Source organism: Microtus ochrogaster, chromosome 15 (genome assembly GCF_000317375.1).
Source record: "Microtus ochrogaster isolate Prairie Vole_2 chromosome 15, MicOch1.0, whole genome shotgun sequence".
In the NCBI taxonomy this organism is placed as follows: Eukaryota; Metazoa; Chordata; class Mammalia; order Rodentia; family Cricetidae; genus Microtus; species Microtus ochrogaster.
In genome coordinates this window covers 31,381,993-31,401,509 of record NC_022017.1, presented here as the reverse complement: position 1 = coordinate 31,401,509, position 19,517 = coordinate 31,381,993, and the positions used below count along the sequence as shown (strand labels likewise).

The window sequence follows — 19,517 nt, the reverse complement described above, 5'->3', positions numbered from 1 at the left end:
TGTGACCCAATGGTGGGTGCATGTGCAAGGAGACTTGTGACCCAATGGTGGGTGCATGTGCAAGGAGACTTGTGACCCAATGGTGGGTGCATGTGAGGGATGAGAAACAACAGTAGACGGTGGATGGAGAGAGAAGAGAAAGGACGGGATTGTGGGGGAAAGAGAAGAGCACCAGAAAAGAGAATTAGAGAGAGATTCGTGGAGGAAGATAGGAGAATGAACGCATTCACAAGCACAATGGCAGATGTGGAAATGAAGGAGATTGGGACGGTGACTGACAGAATGTCAGACGTTGGAGATGATGGCAGGGGACAGTGTGCTGAATGATGCCCTGGTGGAGTAAACTGACAACCCAGGGATACGTTGGCAGAGAGAAAATGGGTGATGAGCACGCAGAAAACGGGGTGACCCAGGGTAAAGGGTGAGGGAACGGCAGGTACGGGAAGACTTGGCAGTGGGGCTAGATGCTGAGCATGCAGGCGATCCTGACATGCAATGCCTAGGGAGCAGAATGAGCCACAGATTTAAGGACTGAGTGAAACAAGGCATCCGTGTGAGAGAATGATGGGTGTGTAAAGAACTGATGGTGCAGAGGGAAAGGACCAACAGGTGTGTGGAGGGAGAAATGGCAGGTACATGGAGATGCGATACTGTGCAGGATAATAAATGACAGGAGCAGGAGTGTCATGATACATGGGAAATGAGTGACAGTGACATGGAGGATTGGCTGATGCCATGATGTATAAGACAGTTAATGATAGAGGCATGGAGGACTCCGCGATGGCATGGTGTATGGGGGAATTAATGACTGGCGCATTTAGAAAGGAATGATATCATGGTATGGGGGGAATGGATGATACCTACAGTGAGAACTGAGTGATGTAATGGCTTTGGTGAAATGAGTGACAGCGCCATGGAGCACCGGGTGATGGCGTGGTACATAGGGGGTGAATGACAGGTGTGTGTAGGGCTATGATGTAACGCTTCTTAGAGGAATGAGTGGCGAGTACATGGAGACCTGAGCAATGAAGGACTGCATGATGTACTGGCGCACAGACGGGTAAATGGCAGCTGCAAGGTGAACTGAGATATTCATGGTGTGTAAAGGAATGAGCGACATGTGCATTGAGGGAGTGAGTGACATTGTGGCGCATCTGGGAACAGACAGCAGGTACCTGTGGGATTAAATAACGTACTGGCGCTTAGAAAAATGAGTAACGGGTGCTTGGAAGCTTAGTGGTGCTGTGGTAGCTCCGAAAACAGGTGGCATGGTTAGGAAGGACGCGATGGTACAGTTGTGTGTGGAGAAGGGCAGACAGGTGGAAAGATGAACTACCTGGACGCTGGCAAATGGAAAATGATTGACTACTACTGGAAGGATGGGCCATGCAATAGCCAGAGTTAAAACGACTGACAGGCGGGCAAGAACCGAACAGTTTTCATCAGCTGAGGGAATGGGTGGTGACTTAGACAGAGGGTGGGTGGTACAGTATAAGACAGTGGAGTTGAAGGGGGCGTCTATGGGGGTTGGAGGGAATTTGTGACCCATGGAAAACGAATGACAAGGGCATGGGAGGCTGTGGATCCTGAAGTGGATGGAAAAAAATAAATAAAGAGGGAGTTGGCGAACTGAGTTACAACGGCATGTAGGGCTTGAGTGACAGGTATCTGAAGATCAAGGACACACAGTACATGATGGGGGGGGAGGGGTTGGCCAGCGTGTGGGTGACTAAAAGAATGGTGGCAAGGAAGTGGGTGACAGGTGTGGAGAACCGAGTTTCAGTGAGAGACCGGGGATGGAAGCTGCCTGGATGAGAGAGTGATGACGTCAGAGGGGAACTGGGAGGATGGAAGCTGCCTGGATGAGACAGTGATGACATCAGAGGGGAACCGTAGGACATCAAGGGAAACAAAGGGCCAGGGATGTGAAGGAACTCAGTTATACAAAGACAGGCTGGAGGCAAGTGACGGGGCATGAAGAACGGAATGATGAGATGGCAGCTGGATGCTTGAATGGCAAGGGGGGGAGGACTGTGTAAAACCAATAGGCAAGGAGAAAGTGGCTGAGATAGTGGTAGGGAGGAAGGGGAGCGAACAGTGGATGGAGATAAAGAAGTGGCTGGCAGGTGCATGGAGCACTAAGGGACGTAACAGCGAATGGGGAAACGGATGGCATGGGGGTGGAGGACCACATGATGCTCCAATGGGAGAGGGATGAAAGCTAGTTCTGTGGAGGATCACATGACACGTGGCAATTTAGGAAAAAAAAATGGGTAATAGGCATCCAGTAACTTTGTGACAGCTCCAGTGTCAGGTGCAAGCATGAATGACAGAGGAAAGGAGGCCCGAGTGACAGAACGGTAGACGGGGGAAAGAACTGCATGTGTGTAGAAAACTCGATGGGGCGCTGGTTGACGGGAGAAGGAGCGGCAGGCGCGCAGCAGGCTGAACTATGCGAAGACCGCAACTGACGACAGGTTATGTAGAACAAAGCGACACCCGTGTCAGACGGGGGACTTTCATGGAAGAACGGGTGATATTGAGAGCGGGTGTGACAGTGGGAGGTGCCTGCGGAGCGGTGAATGAAGCAGTGGCTGATGGGAAATGAAGGGCAGGCACATGCAGAACCTGAGCAGTACAGTGGCGGGCCAGGCGATGAATGACCGGTTTGGGTAGAAACTCGCGATGGCATGTTAGGTAGAGGGAGGGAGTGACATGGTATCAGATGCTGTGAATGAAAAGCACCAGGACCACAGTGTGCATCAGGAAGGAGAAGCTGAATGGCCGGGGGTTTTGCAGGGCTGAGCGGTGCAATGTTGGGTGATGGAATAAGTGACGAAGCCTGGCTAATGGAGAACAAATGATGGGCGGGTGGGGATGGATAATAGTGGCATTTGAGCAGTGGATGGCAGTGTTGGGTGAGGCAATGAATGGCAAGCCCACCAAAGATTTAAAAATACTTGCGGGTGGTGGAATGTTTGAGTGGCTGTGTGGTTACAGTGTAAATGAGTATACAAGTGCATAGGCATGGGTGGATAGAGGGGCCCGTGGTAAGTACGGGGAAACCCACTACTAGGACACCCGCCCTGACCTGATCCACCTCCCACTCCTGCTCTGCCCTCTCTGGGCTTCCTGGGTAAGGGAAGCCAGGACAGAGCAAGTGAATGTAACCAGTGCCTAGAAGTCCTTGTCTCTCATCTCTTCCTCCTTTCAGAGCCCTGAGTGTCTAGGGAGAAGTGTCTGGGTTGCTACTCCAACACCCCTGCTACCCTGCTTTCCCCATGGCACCTGTAGGTAGGAAGCTTGCTAAAGATCCTTGAGTTGAATGAAGAGAGACCACGGCCAGGACTAGGGAGGACCTAGGAAGGCAGAGCTGTCTACAGGCACTTCCTGTGTCCTCAGCATGGTAGCTACCAGCCTGCATATTAAGAGCCCAGAACCGTCTTGCCCCCAGGGCTACCCATCACCCGGATCTGGCTGGGCAGGTTCCCCAAATGAAAAGCCGGGCACACAGGCCCACCATGAACTGGATGACTTCCAGCGAGAACCTGCAGTAAGGAGACGCAATTTGCATATGGTCTTCCATGCACTCTACGTTGGTGTGCATTGCCTTGTCTGCCTCAGTTTCCTAATCTGTCAAGCAGGATGGTGTTCCCACAAGCTCATGGGAGAAAAGAGAGAGAGGGGAGAAGAAGAGAGAGTGTGTGTGTAAGTGCCATGATTTCTCAGGCACCAGCCTGTCTGACCCATTGGTCCTGCTTCAGCTTTTCAGACCTTTGTGAGTTGCCTGCTCCATGGGATGCACTGTACTGGACACTGCAAGTCAGGGAACAAAGGTCGTGTGGACCGAGGTAGAATAAACAGAATCCACAAAGCTGAGACTGACTGGAGGGGAGGAGGTCAGGGGTGGGGCTTGGAGGACTCTGGGAGGAAGGTGGTTTCTAAGTTGGGTAAGGATGCTCAGGCTGGCGGATGGCATAGGACAGGTAAAGGCTCTCACTGAGCTTACTTATACCTGTGCTTCACACTGGACTACAACCATCTGGATTTCCAGCACCTTCGCCAAGGCCAGTCCTTATCTTGTCATCTAGACTATCCCCAGAGTATTGAAGAAGGTGACACAAGCAAGGCAGGGCAGGTGCTGGACAAGACTGTGGATCACAAACCACACCCAAAACAAATGATAAACCCATGATGAATGCTGTCCGCTTTGGGAAAAGTTAGTTTGATGATCTGCTTTGACCTCATTAAGGAAGGAGTTCAATGTCTGTCTAGAGCAGGGCAGGACCCCTAGGGATTCCCCACCATCACCTGAAGACCCCAGTCCTAAACCAGTCACCTCCATTCCTACAGCAGCAACCTCAGCTTCAGATGGGCCCAGAGAGTCAGGAAGTGTGAACTTCCTCCCTGTCCCCCAAAACTCTAGCTAGAGAAGAGAAACCACAAGCCAACCCTTCTTTCCCCATGGCAAACCAGTCTTTAAGTTGCCCTCCATAGTTCTACAGAGGGCATCTGGTGGCTTCTTTTCTAATGGGCCTGAAGGTAGCCAACCTAGACTACAGATGTTAGATTGGAAAAACAAAGTGTGATGGAAATCCCATCTCTGGTACATGATTGTGCAAAGAGGCTGACTGTGGGACAGTTTTAGCTTGAACCTCCCACTGTGGGAGGTGATAAGTTTATGCCAGTGATATATTATACAAGCTCCAAGACCTCAGCCCCAAGCAGAGGTAATTCTAATAAAACTCCTGCGCCGATGCAGACCCGCCCCTCAGTACCACCTACTTCTCCCACTTGCATACCAGGTCTTGGAAGGGGATGTTTCAATTGTACAGCCAATTGGGTCAGTGGGCTACAGGCAAAGGAGTCTTGCCCAAGTTGAAAACCAAACAGTAAAGCCCCTTTAAGGAGAGCTACAAGTGGCAGCCACCTGACAGCCATAGGAAAGAATGGGCACCAGAATTGGACCTGGTTACGAGGGCAGTTGGTATTCACAAGACTCCCCAGAGAGCTAGGGCCAGAGTCTGTGGAATAGCCTCCAAAGACTTTCAGGAAAGCATAGTCACAGATTCAAAATGAAGAAGTACTGTATATGTTTTGAAAATCCATTTTACAGAGTAAGCTAATAACTGCATCTAAGAAGCCACATTCATCAGACAGCTCCAGGACTCCTGGCACAACCACAGAGACTTGGGTGCAAAGTTTACACACACACACACACACACACACACACACACACACACACACACACAATCACCCAAACTTAGGTGAAAAAGGAATAGCATGAAAACGAAGCTCACTTTTGCTGGTATCATTGCCCAATAGAAGACACATTCCTTTGGGGGCATGGCTTGGGGCTGGCTTTTATTCTGGGCCTAAAAGTACTTTCATTTGTATGTGTAGTTAAAAAAGGAAAGAAAACAAAAGTAAGTGTAAAGGTGCTTTGTTTCCTACAGATGTGGGTGTTTTTGTGGAACAGCTCTCAAGCAGACAGCAAGGGGCTCAGTCAGTCAAAAGCAGAAGTACTAAGCACTACAATGAGCAGAGCTGGGGTGGGGAACCTACATTCCCACAGCTGAGGATAAAAGGCCACTAGCCAATGGTTAATAAATACAGGTTCTACGGGTGGGGAAACTGAGGCTGGAGGTCAGAAAATGGCATCACTGTGGTCTTCCTGTATGGCAGGCTCCAGATTCCACTCAAGCACAGCTGCCTTAACTGTGTTTGTGTGTGTATGCATATACATGTGTATGTGTGTGCATATAGGCAGGTGTGTGAGTGCAAGCGAGTAAGTATGTATCCATGTGGATGTGTGTGCAATTGAATGTGTATGTCTGGATGTGTATCTGCCTGCATACATGTGTCTGCATGTATACACGTGTGCATGCATATGTATACATGTATGTAAGAGTATTGTGTTCACATATGTCTGTGCATATGAGTGTATTGTACATGTATATAAATATGCATGAGTGTGGATATATGCATGTGCATGTATCTAAGTATATGCATATATGCATGTGAACATGCATGAGAGTGTGGATTTATGTAGATATCTGCATGTGTGTGCACATGAGAGCATATTCATGTGTGTGTGTGTTTGCAATCTTTTCCCCAAGTCAGTAGAAAATCCAATAAAGGAAATGAGAAAAATCATCTTAGCTCTTTCTCAAGTGGCCCAGATCCTGTACTAATGAGAGCTCCTATCCAAGGGGCTAAGACAAGAGTTGCTTTTAGCTCCTCTTCCCTTGACACTATTTCCTTGGAAGTTTCAAATATTCGAAGCTTATGTCCAGAACTGCCAATAAAATCAAAAAAGGCAACATACCTCAGCGAGAGCCTCCTCAACCTCAAATTTTTTTTTTTTAAGGAATGCTGCAACATAACTGTATTTGTCTTTAACCCCAGCTCTCTCACTGTGCCACCCGCATCTTGGGACTGGTTAAGTTTTCTGGGCTGATTTTACTACAGGGAACCAGCCTGAAAAACAACCCCCCCCTTTTCAGAGCTAGATGACAAATGGCACTTTTAGAAGACTATGAGATGTCTCCCCTCTGTCCGTGTCACAAGCATAGTCTTGCCTTCCAGCAAATACACCTGCCACCAGAACCAATGACTTGCACATCTGTATATCACCACCACAGTTCAAAGACTGAAGTGATGCAGTCACCTGCTGGTCTCTTCTCTAACCTGTGGGGGGAGGGCGCTTAGGAGCCAGCAGGGGCACAAAACCTGTCATATAGACAACTGAAGGGTGACTTTCTTCCCCCAAACATAAAAACTGGCACTGATTTAGCACATATTTTTAAAAGGCAACTCTTTAAAAGTCCTTTCAAACAAGAACGAAAGACAGGTTGTCCTGGCCTGGTGTTTCCTGTTGCATTTAGCACCCTGAAGTCTTGTGTCCTTTCCCTGCCCCCCTCCAGCAATGCAGGGCTTTTCAGGAAAAGAAAAGTATCATAGATTATACATAGGGAATTAGCGGGTGGTCCAGGAAAGGTGATGGCTCTCATCAGGGGCATGAGACCACCTCTGAGACAACAGTCTGGCTCTCACAGGTCCAAGGAGATGGCCCTAGGCATTCTGCCATGACAGGGCAATTGGCCAGCCAGAGACACTATTTGCCTCCTGCCAGAAGAGTATCTACCACATCCCCTGGGGTGACGTATGACACTCAGATTCCCACAGGTCTCCATGTGCAAGTCTAGAGGTGTTCCCCGACCCCAACCTCAGTTGGGGTACAGTCATTGGGACCCACCAGAGACTACTCTGTGGGCAGTGGCCTGAGTCTGAGAATCTATAGGCAACCCCATCTGTACCAGACAGACTCCTTCCCACAGTGAGTTAAACACCCCCAGTTTTCAAGCAACATCCAGACTCCTTTGGTCCTCACTCTTAGTCCACAGTCCAAGCAAGCACTGCCTATTCAACCCATCAGGACCACATCACAGGTCACCTGCTACCAACCCCATCCCAACCAACGAAGAGAAAACTCTTCTCCTGGGACCTAACACACGCTACAACTCAAAGGAAGGATAATGGGTGCTGGAATCTTGGCTCCCAAATGGCCCCTGTCTGAGGAAGGGTCAGTACCACCAACACCCATAGACCCATAAACAGCCCTCTGTCACCCAGCCAGCTTTGTCCCACATTCCCCAAGAGGTAGTAAGTGTAAGGCTTAGAACCCACTCAGGGAAGCACAGCCCTCACAGGTGGGTGGGTGTCGGCTGTGAGATTATTCTTAGCGCTCCACTCTTTAAAAAAAAAAAAAAGTGGCACCTCCACCCTCAAGACAACAGCATTCTGTCTCTGGAAGTTCACAAGCCTGGCCCACCAGAGCAGTATGGAGCACCAGATAGGATCCCCTGGAGGAATTGAGATCATTCCCTGAAGGGTGAGACACAGAAACACGGGGCTGTCTTGAACCTGGGAACCCCCTACCCAGCCTTGCACACTGCACACTATTTCCCTGGGACTCCTCCCTCCGGAGCCTGGTAGCTCTATAACCCTTCTTTACCTATAGTTGTGATGACGGTGATGGCAAAGTAGAAGGAACCTGCGAATTTCCACTGGACACCAGCACGGTGGGGTTCAGACTGCAGAATCACCAGCTCCAGCTGCTGGTAGTCATCGGAGCTGATGTTGTACTTGCCTCTGATGCGGACCTCTTCGGCCTTAAGTTTCTCCTCCTCGCGCATCTCATGGTCGGACTCGAGGGCGTCGAACACAGCAGCACCCACCAGCAGGTAGGTGAAGGTACAGGCGATCAGGGACAGGGTACGCACGTTCTGCCGCTTCATGGCTGCGAAAAAGGAGCCGCCAAAAGGAAAATGAGCCAAACCAGGGCGCGCTTCCCAATGCAGCGCCGCGCGGACGAAGCCTCCTCTGCGATGGAGTCTAAGTTGTAAGCGGTGGTAACAGCAGATGCCGCAGCTGATGCTGGAAATGATAGAATCATCTTGGGGGTCCTCACTGTTCCGAACTTCAACGCCTTCAAGCTGAGGAGCGTTCCCGCGTACCTGGGGCTCCTCGGTCTCGATGGTCACAGTGGACTCCCTGTATTTTGCAGGTTCCGCGGGCTCAGCGGACGCCCCAGGCTCAGTAGATGCCCCGGGTTCGGCAGGCTCGGCGGACTCTGTGGGAGCAGCAAGTTCCGCGGGCGCAGCGGGTTCCGCGTGCCCAACTGGCTCTGCAGGTGTAGCGGGTTCCACGGGCACAACTGATTCTGCAGGCGTAGTGGGTTCCACCGGCACAATGGACTCTGCAGGCGTAGCGGGCTCACCCAGTGCAGCCGATTCCACGAATTCAACGGGGTCCGCGGGCGTGGTGACCACCACTGGGATAGGCAAGAGGGTAGGCATGCTCATAGCATCACTAGGGTGCGGAGGCCAGCGATCCTGGACCCGGGACACCCTACGCCAGGCCTGGGTCAAGCGACTTGCCCCAGTGCGGATGGTCATGCGTATGGATGGCCCATGCTCATTTCGCGCGGGCTGCGTGGTCCTCGGCACCTGGCCTCTCGAGCCCACGGACCGGGCTGGGGCAGGATCAGGATCAGGAGTTGGTACAGAAGGCGACCCCGGGAGAGGTTCGGCATCTCTCTGGATGCGTTCCGCGGTTAGCGGGGCCCAGCTAATCGCCTCCAGGATGGCGGTTGCCCGGAAGAGACCAACTTCTCCCTCTAGCTTTCCTCACCCCTTTGGGTGAGGAAACAAAAGTTTGCTAAGTGAAGATGTCTCTAGAATCCCCTGCAAGCAGGGGGAGCGTCTATCTAGCAGGTGCAATGGGCAAGGCAGCCCAATGCCCCAAAGTCCTAATGTCCTGTGCCCACCTGGGAGTGCGGGGCATGCGGGCCCCGTCGCGCGTCAGCCGGTCTGCGAAGTTTGTTTCACTCAGCCTCCTAAGCTCAGGAACAGGGCGAAGCCCAAGACAGGAGCTACAACGGAGCTACCTGAGGGCGACGAGGGAACTGCGCAGCGATGGTCGGCCAGCCAGCTCCTTTCGGGGTGGCGGGCGAGGTGGTGGCGGCGGGAGTGGTCCCGCAGGCCTTGAGGAACTGAAGGGTAGGAATAGGGGCAGGCAAAGGCTCATCAGCCGCGGAGGATCCCAAGACTCTGGCGTCCAGGAGTCAGGACAGGCAGCCTCCGCTCTGGTCTGCCTGAGGCGCTGTGCGTGCGCGCCGGAGGGAGCCCGAGTGTATGTATTCGCGAGTGTGCGTGCGCGCGTGTTTGCGTTTGACTGCCCCGCTCGGAGGGAGGGACGGGGTTGGGGGGGGGCAGGCTACTCCGAAGACCGGCTTCCCTCCCTCCTCTCTTCTCTCTTCTCTCTTCTTTCCCTTCTCTTCCTTCCTCCCTCCTGCAGCCTCCGGGGCGCGCCACCTCCCGCCTGGTCCCTAGCCAGCTGGTGAAGCAGCGCTGGCAGCTTCTGCAGCAGACCTAGTGCTGAGCCGGATGCTCGCTATGGAACCCAGGAGAGGTGGCTAGAGGGGGAGGGAGAGGGGTAAAACTGGGTGCTGCCACAGGGTGCGGGTGGAGGAGCCCAGCCGCTAGTCAGTTTCGGCTGGGATGTGGGTGGATAAACACGAATGCCTGGGTTTCTTCTATCCTGCTCCCCTAAGAGCGCACACAGCCTTGGAAAAGTGGAGAGTTTGAGAAACCCGCAGCTGAGGACGAGAAACGAATTCGGCCAGTGGAGGCAGATTAGAGCCTTAAGAAACCCGGAGTGTGGTGAATAGAAGGGGGAGGGGCTATGAGCACTTGGGAGTGCAGCAACAGTGGCCTCGCCGTCTCCCCTCCCCCCTTAACACACACACAGGAACACACACACAGGAACACACACACACACACACACACACACACACACACAGACTTCCAGCTGCAGCAGCCACCTGGCACAGCAGCACCCTACTGGCTGGAGCACTGCCTCCTAGAGTGTTGGGGCTTTAACAGCCTCCTCAGTCCCCACGGTGGGATGCCAGATGTGTCTCCAGTGGTCCTGCACCTGCCAACCCCAGCTACTTACCCCTAGAGCGCTGGCTAATAGCGCAGACCGCCACTCTTAGAGGCACATACACTTCAAGAAAGGAAGGACAGGAGGAATTCGCATTCCCTCTCTCCCCCAGTATGCTCCCTGTTTCTTCTCTAATTTTTTCTTGTTTCCATGGCAGAGGAGAGGAGCTCAGAGAGCGTCCCTCCAGCAAACCGCGGCGAAGTTCAGGCTTGGGGATGGGACAGGAAGATCTTGCCAAAGAGCACCTAGTCTTTTACAGCGAATAAGCCCGTATCTCTCTGTCTAGGCCTTCGGGATCTCCCACCCATCCACCTCTCTTCAGGTCGCTCAGAGGTTTTCCCTCACACAAAACACCCCTAGATGTAAAACCAAGGTCTTGAGACCCCGGGATTTGCTTTCCTTGGCTAGGCTATCTTCTCCGTCTCTAGACAAGGAAGAGATGCAGATGGGGGAATCTGGCGACACCCCCCCCCCCGCCCAGGCAATAGCTAAGAGGCCAGAGCTAGAAACTGACCACAGGAATAAAAGCAGCCTGTGAATCAAACCCAGCTGTTGAGTTCGAAGAAGCCCTGTGTTCTTCAGCCTCCCGGATCATAGTCTGCCTCAACTGACCACAGGAATAAAAGCAGCCTGTGAATCAAACCCAGCTGTTGAGTTCGAAGAAGCCCTGTGTTCTTCAGCCTCCCGGATCATAGTCTGCCTCTGTCTACCCATACTCAGCCTGGTGGGTTTGGAGCTTCCTGTAGGCCTTAGGTAAAAAGCTTTTCACCCAAATTCAAAGGCTTGTGGGTGCACCACAGGACAGGGGCGTTGGCGCTCTGCACTATGCCTGGACAGTCATGTCTCCATGGGGTCTTCAGGTACGCGAATGGGAAGCCCCACCGGAGCAGGTGCACTCCCCCAAATCCATTTTAGAATCCAAGCCCTCACCCCCCTCCCACACCACCACCACCGTGCTTGGCAAGTGAGTCTGGCTGCGGGGTGAGTCACCACAAGCGAGCGACAAGGATTCCCAGCAACTGGTAATTAATTGAGCCGTGGCTCAGCCCACGACGGAACCCCAATCAGGCCTCCCGCAGCTCTGGCAGCAGTGACACCCAAGAGGTCCCAAAAGGTTTGTGTGTCTCGGTACCACCAGGGGGCACTGGACTCCGATCCACAGATATGCCCACTTTTGAGTCAACTAGACTGCAGTGAAGTCCAAGCTGTCCCCAAAGGCGAGTGGGAGGGGGCGGGGAGGGGGGGATGGACTGAGCTCCAAGGACAGGATTCCAGGCTTTGTGCAGAGACACTTGTATTCGATTTATGAGGATCCAGTTACATGCAGTCCTTCGGAAAAATGGAAAGGAACTTCAGCTTGAAATTATCCCCCAAACCCCTTGCTCCATAGGTGAAGGAAAGGGCCTCCTGTCCAAGACCACAGCATTACTCCATCTGGAACCAACTGTCTCCGGGTTTCTTTCCAACTTTCCCACCAGAAAAACAGTGGTTTTTCAGACCCAAGTTCCCCATCCACGCGCCACAACCCAGTCCTTGAATGTCTTTTGATCGCCTATGGAACTGGAGATCCTTGGAGCAGAGCCTGGGTCCTAACTATTTTGCCTGCATCCCTATTTGTAGTGATAATTTGTTTGCATTTTAATAAATCAAACTTGCCTGAAGATCAGAGAAGCAAAGCAGTAAGTCACTAGAGAGACCTTTTACCTCTATCAATTCTCAGAGTGAAGGGGCGATCCTCAGGCTACCTAGACTGCACTTTCTCCACCACATCTCAAACTTCAACAAGCTGTCTCCTCCTCCTAATATACTCCTCTCCACCCAGGCTTATCACTCCTTTATTTAAAGCTCGCCCGAAGATAAGATTGCAGAACTAAACCACTAGGGGCCAGGGGGTGGGGAGGCACGCACCTTTAATCTCAGGACTCAAGGCCACCATGGGGTACAGGAGAGATTGAATCTGTCTGAAAAGAGAAAGAGAACTCACACAAAGGTGGTCCCAGCCCTTTAATCCCAGCACTAGGGAGGTGGAGTTAGGAGTGCTGTGGCTGGACAGAGAGGGATATCCAAGGAGGAGGAGACAGGAGCTCATCGGAACCTGAGGTTTTGTGGAGAAGGTGCAGTCTAGGCTGTCTGAGGATCGCCCCTTCTGTCTGAGCATTGGTAGAGGTCAAGGGTTTCTCTGATGGCTTGCTGTTTTGTTTCTCTGATCTTCAGCCATTCTCAAGAAAGATAGATGCTCAGCCACCACTACAGGTTGATGCCCAGAGAGCATTAGATTAGTGACAGTAACCCCCCCCCCCTTCACTTCATGGGTGGTTCTGAGAATCCCAACTCCCAGGGTTGGGTGCTGGGCCATGGACATTTTTTTAATGCTAGAAAAAAAATCTATTATGGTAAAATGTCTTTATCCTTTGAATAATTGCCAATTAAGCTCAGAAATTCTTCCTGCCCTTGTCTGGCTTGGGATCACCTGTCCACCTTTGAGTCAGTGACAGCTCTCCTTCCCAGATAGGGCTGCAGGTTGATAAGTGCAACCCTGGGGCTTCTTGACTAGACTTGGGCATGACTAGGAGGTTCAGGGAAGAGCTGAGACAGGGAGGGAGGGCAAGGCTCTGGGGATGGCAATACAGGGCACAGCTGTGGCCCGTGAGTGGGCACCCAGCCCCTCTGCACCCCTTCAGGAGGCGGTCCCTAGGCCTCCTTGCACTTTGGTTCTTTCTTTACTAAACGTAGATGCATCTTGTTAGCTAATAAAACACACCATGGTTTTGTAACTCTGCCACCTAGTTATTTGTTCTGTTCGCATAGTGTGCTTGTCTGCAGCCTTGCTTCCAGCCCTCACACAGAGAGAGGCCAGTGGGCTTGCAAATCCTGGCACCACAATGAATAAGGAAGAGGGGAAGCAACTCAGTGCTTCTTCACATCCCCACAGTGTGTCTGGCTACAGGGGTTGCAGGTAGAGGAAGGGGAAGGGAGGAGGCACAGTGCTCTGTGCCAAGTATCCCATGCTGGTGCTACTGCTAGCCCAGGGCAGTTTCTTTTTGCTGGTTGTAAGCCAGATCTGCCAATGCCTCTCTGGACATTCTGAATCCTTGGGAATGCCACATTCCATGGGGTAGGGTGAGTTCTCTCGCAGGCTCACCTTGAAGGAGGAGCAGTATGGAGTCTTCCACCGTGGAACCCTGGGATGGTTAATACTGTCAACTTGATAGAATCTCGACTGTGCTCACCTTTGGGCACACCTGTGAGGGGTTACCTAGGTTATGCTAATTGATGCAGGAAGGCTCATCTTAATTGTGAGCAGCAGCACTCTTTGGGGTGGAGTCCTGGGCTGACTAAAAGGAGGAGAGCGAGCTGAGCATTTGCATTCCAGCCTACTTCCTGACTGTGGACATGAGATGGCAGCTCCCTCAAGCTCCTGCCACCATGCTGTCCCTGTGTCTAACCTGAGACTGTGAGCCAAAATAAGCCCTTCCTTCCTCAAATTGCTTTTCCCCCATTGGAGACAGGAAAAGGAACTAAGCTCCAAGAACAGGCTCCCCCTCCAGCCTTTGGCAAGTCCCAAAGTCATGTGATTTGCATAGTTGGTAGTCTGCCTTCACTCCAGCCTTCCACCAGTGTCAGGTCCCAGAGAAGAGCACCCTAGGCGTGGGGCAGGAAGCCCACCCAGTATTCCCCAGACTCTTTTTGGTATATGAGCTAGTATGGTTTAAAGTCACACCGTTTCATCAGCCCTGGGTTAAACAGCAGAACATGGGTCTTCTTGGAGATGTAGGTCTGCTAACAAGGATTACTCCCCACACACCATGACCAGAGTTTTCCAAACTCACTCAGTGATGGAATTGCCTATAGGTGAAGCAGCACCAGGTCCTAGAAGCCCATTTTGGAAGCGGCTGCCCCAGGCTAAAGAGCTGAATGTAGAAAAGTGGACAGTCTGGGTTCTGGGGAACTCATCTTAGTATCTCTTCTTAGACCAGGATCTGTGGTACAGTCTGGAGCACCTCTTGAGTACTAGGGTCCGGCAGTTTCCTTCTTCCTGAGTTCCTACCTTCAGCTCAGTTGAGCATGTCCATCTCTCTGTCAGGAAGCCAGACCTCTCCTTTGAACAGACTGACCTTGCATGTCCATGCTGAAAACCCACCGGTAGGGCAGACACCCTCTTTTACATCATTCCCACCCTCCAATCCAGGCTCCTGTAGCTCCTCTCATCACCGTTGTCTGCCTGCTAAGGGTCCGCTCTGATGCTACATCTGGAGCCTCTAGGAATTTCCCTCTTCCTCAGGCTGGAGAGCCATGTCTGAGGTCAGGTGGGAGGGTCCATTCATGGCTGTAGTCAGAGAAGTCCTAATGAAGACCCCAGAAAGCCACTCTTATTGTCCCTGGTTAGTGAGGAGCCAAAGTACCTGAAATTAATACAATGGTGGGAGCTGCAGGCTATGGCAGGCAGGGAGCTATCTCCACTCCCCTGCCCTTTTTAGGCAGGCACAGGTCACAAGAATGAGGCCATGTGATGAAGTGATGGCATAAAGATTGAGAAGGAAGATGGGAACCTCCACACCCTGATCCTCAGCAGGTGCCCCAAACTGTTTTGTGGCTGCTGGGTTAAATTTGAAAGATACTAATATGAATCCTCAGAGTTTGTTGCCCACAATGTAAACACCAGAGGTAACACAAAAAGGAAGATGGTTTAGAGCTTCTGAGACACAAGCGGGTGATGAAAGAAGGACACAGAGACTGGGTCTTACAGAGGCTCAGGGAACATAGCCTTTGACTTGTCAGGATATGGGTGGGTGACATGCGGAATTGACCGTAAACAGGTCGCCAAATCCTGGTGATCTCACTGGAGATTTCCAAGCTTCAAACTTGTCAATACATTGTTTATGATATCCCAAATGGGCAGAGGATATCCATACATTCATTGCAGGAATACAATTCTTTGGGGATGAAGGTGGTCTGCATCCAGGGTTAGAAGATTTTTAATGGTAGGAGTATCATTCCATAATAAATGGGATCTTGTTGGAGTCAAGGTCACCTGGCAAGTGAAGGAAATAACCAAAGGCAAAGCCAGCGGAGGCTCTCCCCACAAAGCTCTCTGCCATGAAACCACCATGCGATCCCCTGATGCCCTTTTCCACTAGAGAAAACCAGATTAGTAGAACTCAAGTTTCTTAAGGTGGTCTGGTCCTCTGCTCAGCTCCCACCTGGCCCATAAAAAGCCATGTCGCACTCCCAAATGGAGCCCAGGATCAATCAGAGGCTGCTGACAGCTCCCAGAGAGTTTGCTACAGTCAGTAAACCTGCGCCCATCATCTGAGTCTCATTAACAGGCTGGAGAGGCAGGACCAGCAGCCTGGCCAATAGAGGAGGACAATATGTGTCACACAGAAACTGACACTGCAGGCCAGGTCTGAGCCTCTTGAGCAGCAGAGAGCATCCTGACCCCAGCCTTCATTTCTGAGTGCCCAGCCTTGGCACAGAACACAGGTGAAGGGTCATTTTCTGACCCCACTCACAAAATGGACACAGGGAACATGGGTAGACAAAAAATGACACTGATGACCTCTCTCCATCACCTCCCCACTACCCAGGGTTAGTAGTAGTTAGTCAGAGTCAAGGGGCACTTATTGACCCATTCTTCTGCCTTTTTAATAAATAAAACTTAATAGGGCAAGTGAGATGATTCGGTATACTAAAAGTGTTTGCCTCCAATCCTTTGATTTGAGTTCAATCTGCAGGACCCACACAGAAGAAAAGACCTGACTCCCATAAGTTATCCTTTGGTATCTACATGAATGCACTCTATGACGCGCATGCACACATGCGCACACACACACTAAAATACATCTTTAATTTAAAAAAAATCTTTAGTTCTAAAAATAAACAAATCAAGAAGCTAGTTCAGTTGGTTGAGTGTTTGCCTGGAATGAACAAGGCTCTGGGTGTGAGCCTCAGCACCACATAAACTGGGCATGGCTGTACACACCTGTAATCCCAGAACTCTGGCGAGAGATGCTGGAAAGTCAGAAACTTACGGTCATCTTTGGGTACATAATGTGTTAAGAGCCAGCATGGTACAACATGAGGCCCTGTCTACACAAACACATCAACCTCACCCAGCTGTGATCCCTGCTAGCTACTCTAATGACTGGCCTGATAGTCACACTGATCTCCCCAACTGGGCAGCATGCAGAGAAGAAGAAACTATGGCATGTTCAACCCTCAGTGAGTCATCTAGGCCACATCCCTCCCCACAGGGATCTTTTCTGAAGACAACCAGAGGTGATGGATGACTTCAAGGAAACAGTGTTTTCCAGATACAACAGGGCAGATACATAGAACTCAAACACACACACAGAATCTCTGTGACAGCCTGCACAAGATCTATACAAGCTCAAGCCAGAAAATCCTAGCATGGAGTGCAAAGGTGGGCACAAAATCCCACCACTGGCTGAGAAGCTATCAGCATTTGAAAGCTGCTGCAAGAGGAAAAGTCAATTTTCTTTATGGGACCCCCTCCCCTTAGAGGTCAACCACACTCCAGGACAGACCCCATGACAAAATGTAGTTACCCAACAAAAATTGAACTTAATGGGTTTAAAAGGCATACTAAAAAATAAGGAAGAAAACTCAAAGGCAGGTAGGTGGGGAGATGAGGGTGGATCTGGGAGCAGTTGGGGGAAGGAGCAAGTCTGGTCAAAATCCACAGTCTGAAATTCTCCAGGGGAGTGTGTAGGTTGGTTTCAGATCTTCACATCTCCCTTCACTCCTCCAAATCCAGTCTCCAGGCTCATCCCAGGCTCTCTAGCAGGCTACCTGCTGCAGCCCATCCCCCACCCCATTCCCATCTCTAGGTCTCAGGTCCTCTCCTCCTCCCTACTCTTCCTGTTATCACAGTCTCCAACTCCAGCAGGATTTCTTTGGGAACCCTTCAGATAAGGATGACAGAGAGGCAAGTAGGCCAGTGGAGCAGGCAGGCAAAGCTAGGCAAGCTTGGAATCTTCACTCCCCCTCCTCTCTTCCATATCCAACCCCCAGGCTCATCCCCAGCTCTGTAGCTGAATACCTGCTGTAGCATCTCTCCTCACTCTCTACCGCCATTACTGGAAAGCTAAGCAGATCCCAGTGGAACACTCTGCTTTCCTCCTTCCTGGGGATCCCCTTAGCACCCCCCATCTCCATTCCTACGTGTCAGCTTCCAATACCTAGGATCACATTTTACCCAGAACCCCAGTGACCACATCTATTAAAATCCCAGAAGAATTTCCTACCAGGCAACACATAGCCAACACACTCTCCTAAGAACCAGAGAATACATCAAAAAAAAAAAAAAACAAAAAACAAGGAACAAAAGACCCACCCAATGAAGACAAGACCAGATATCAGCACCTGGAATTACCATCTTCCTCAAACCAGATGCCTAGATAACAGCATAAAAACCACAATAACAGTCAGGACAATAGGTCTTCACTAAAGCAACTCTCCCACAGCAGGTGCCCAGTAACGTAACATAGCTGAAGCACAAAGCAAGGACCTTAAAATAGCCTTTATGAATATGACAGAGGGCCTTAAAGAGGAAATGAATAAATCCTTTAAAGAAATCTATGAAAATGCAAAGAGTGGAAGGAAATGAAGAAAATCATTCAAGATCTGAAGAAAAAATAGAATCAATAAAAAACCCAAACTAAGAGAAATCTGGAAATGAAAAATTTAGAAACCTCAGAGACAAACCTCAATAACAGAATACAAAAGATGAAAGAAAGAATCTTAGACTCTGAGGACACCACAAAGGAAATGGCTACTTTGGTCAAAGAAAACGTTAAATCTAAAAGAGCTACCAGCATAAAACATCCAGTAAATCTAAGAGACTATAAAAAGATCAAATATAAGAATAAAAGAAATAGAGGAAAGAGAAGAAACCCAGGTAAAAGGCATAGAAAATATTATCAACAAAATAACAGAAAGAAATTTCCCTAACCTAAAGAAGGAGATGCCTATCAAGATACAAGGAGCATACAGTACACCAAATGGACTAGACCAGAAAAGAAAATTCCCTCAACATGTAATAATTAAAACTGAACACAGAACAAAGAATATTAGAGATGGCAAAGGGAAAAGACCAAGTAACATATAAGACTGACCCATTGGGATTATAGCTGATTTCTCAATGAAGACTCTAGAAGCCAGAAGAGCCTGAACAGATGCAATGCAGACTCTAGGAGACCACAGATGCCAGCCCAGAATATTATACCCAGTAAAACTTAAGTCATCATAGATGGAGAAAATAAGACATTCTGTGATAAAACTAAATTAAGAAATATCTATGTGCAAATTCAGTCCTACAGAAGGTGCTAGAAGGAAAACTCAAAAGAGATTAAAATGCTCAAGAAAACACAGGAATAAATGATCCCAGACCAGAAAATCAAAAGAAAGGAAATGCACATACACCACCACCGCCACCACCACAACAGCAGCAACAACAAAATAACAGGAATCAACAAACATTGCTCATTGATATCTCTTAACATCAAGAATAGTCATCCCCTTAGGGTAAAGAGCTGAAAAAGGATGTGCCAAGCAAATGGACCTAAGAAAGCAGATTTAACTATTTTAATATCTGACAAAATAGACTTCAAGCCAAAACTAATCGTAAGAGATAGCGAATAATACTACATACTCTAAGGAAAAATTCACCAAGTGGATATTGCAATTCTTAACGTCTATGCACCAAATACAAGAGCACCCAAGTTCATAAAAGAAACGCTAGCTTAAATCACACACTGATAGTGGGACACTTCAATACCTTATACTCACCAAAGGACAGGTCATCCAGACAAAAACTAAACAAAGAAATGCTGGAGCCCACTGCTGTTATAAATTCAAGGGAACTAACCGATGAACATTCCACCCAAACACAAAAAAATACGCCTTCTCCTCTACACCTCATGAAAGTTTCTCCCAAATTGACCACATCATTGGACACAAAGCAAGTCTCAAGTGATACAAGAAGA

At 50.0% G+C, this 19,517-nt stretch overlaps 1 protein-coding gene across 4 annotated transcripts in view; it reads right to left on the bottom strand.

Annotated features, from left to right (window-relative positions):
- Kcnk9 (potassium two pore domain channel subfamily K member 9) overlaps window positions 1–9,800 on the bottom strand; it is a 77,055-nt gene extending 67,255 nt beyond the window's left edge. For all 4 annotated transcript variants that reach the window (XM_026782515.1, XM_013348946.2, XM_005354525.3 and 1 more), the window contains exon 1: window positions 8,018–9,800. In XM_026782515.1, the coding sequence (XP_026638316.1) occupies window positions 8,018–8,960 (943 nt within the window). In that variant the 5' untranslated portion in view covers window positions 8,961–9,800. The remainder of the gene's footprint in view (window positions 1–8,017) is intronic.
- Between the last annotated feature and the right edge of the window lie 9,717 nt (window positions 9,801–19,517).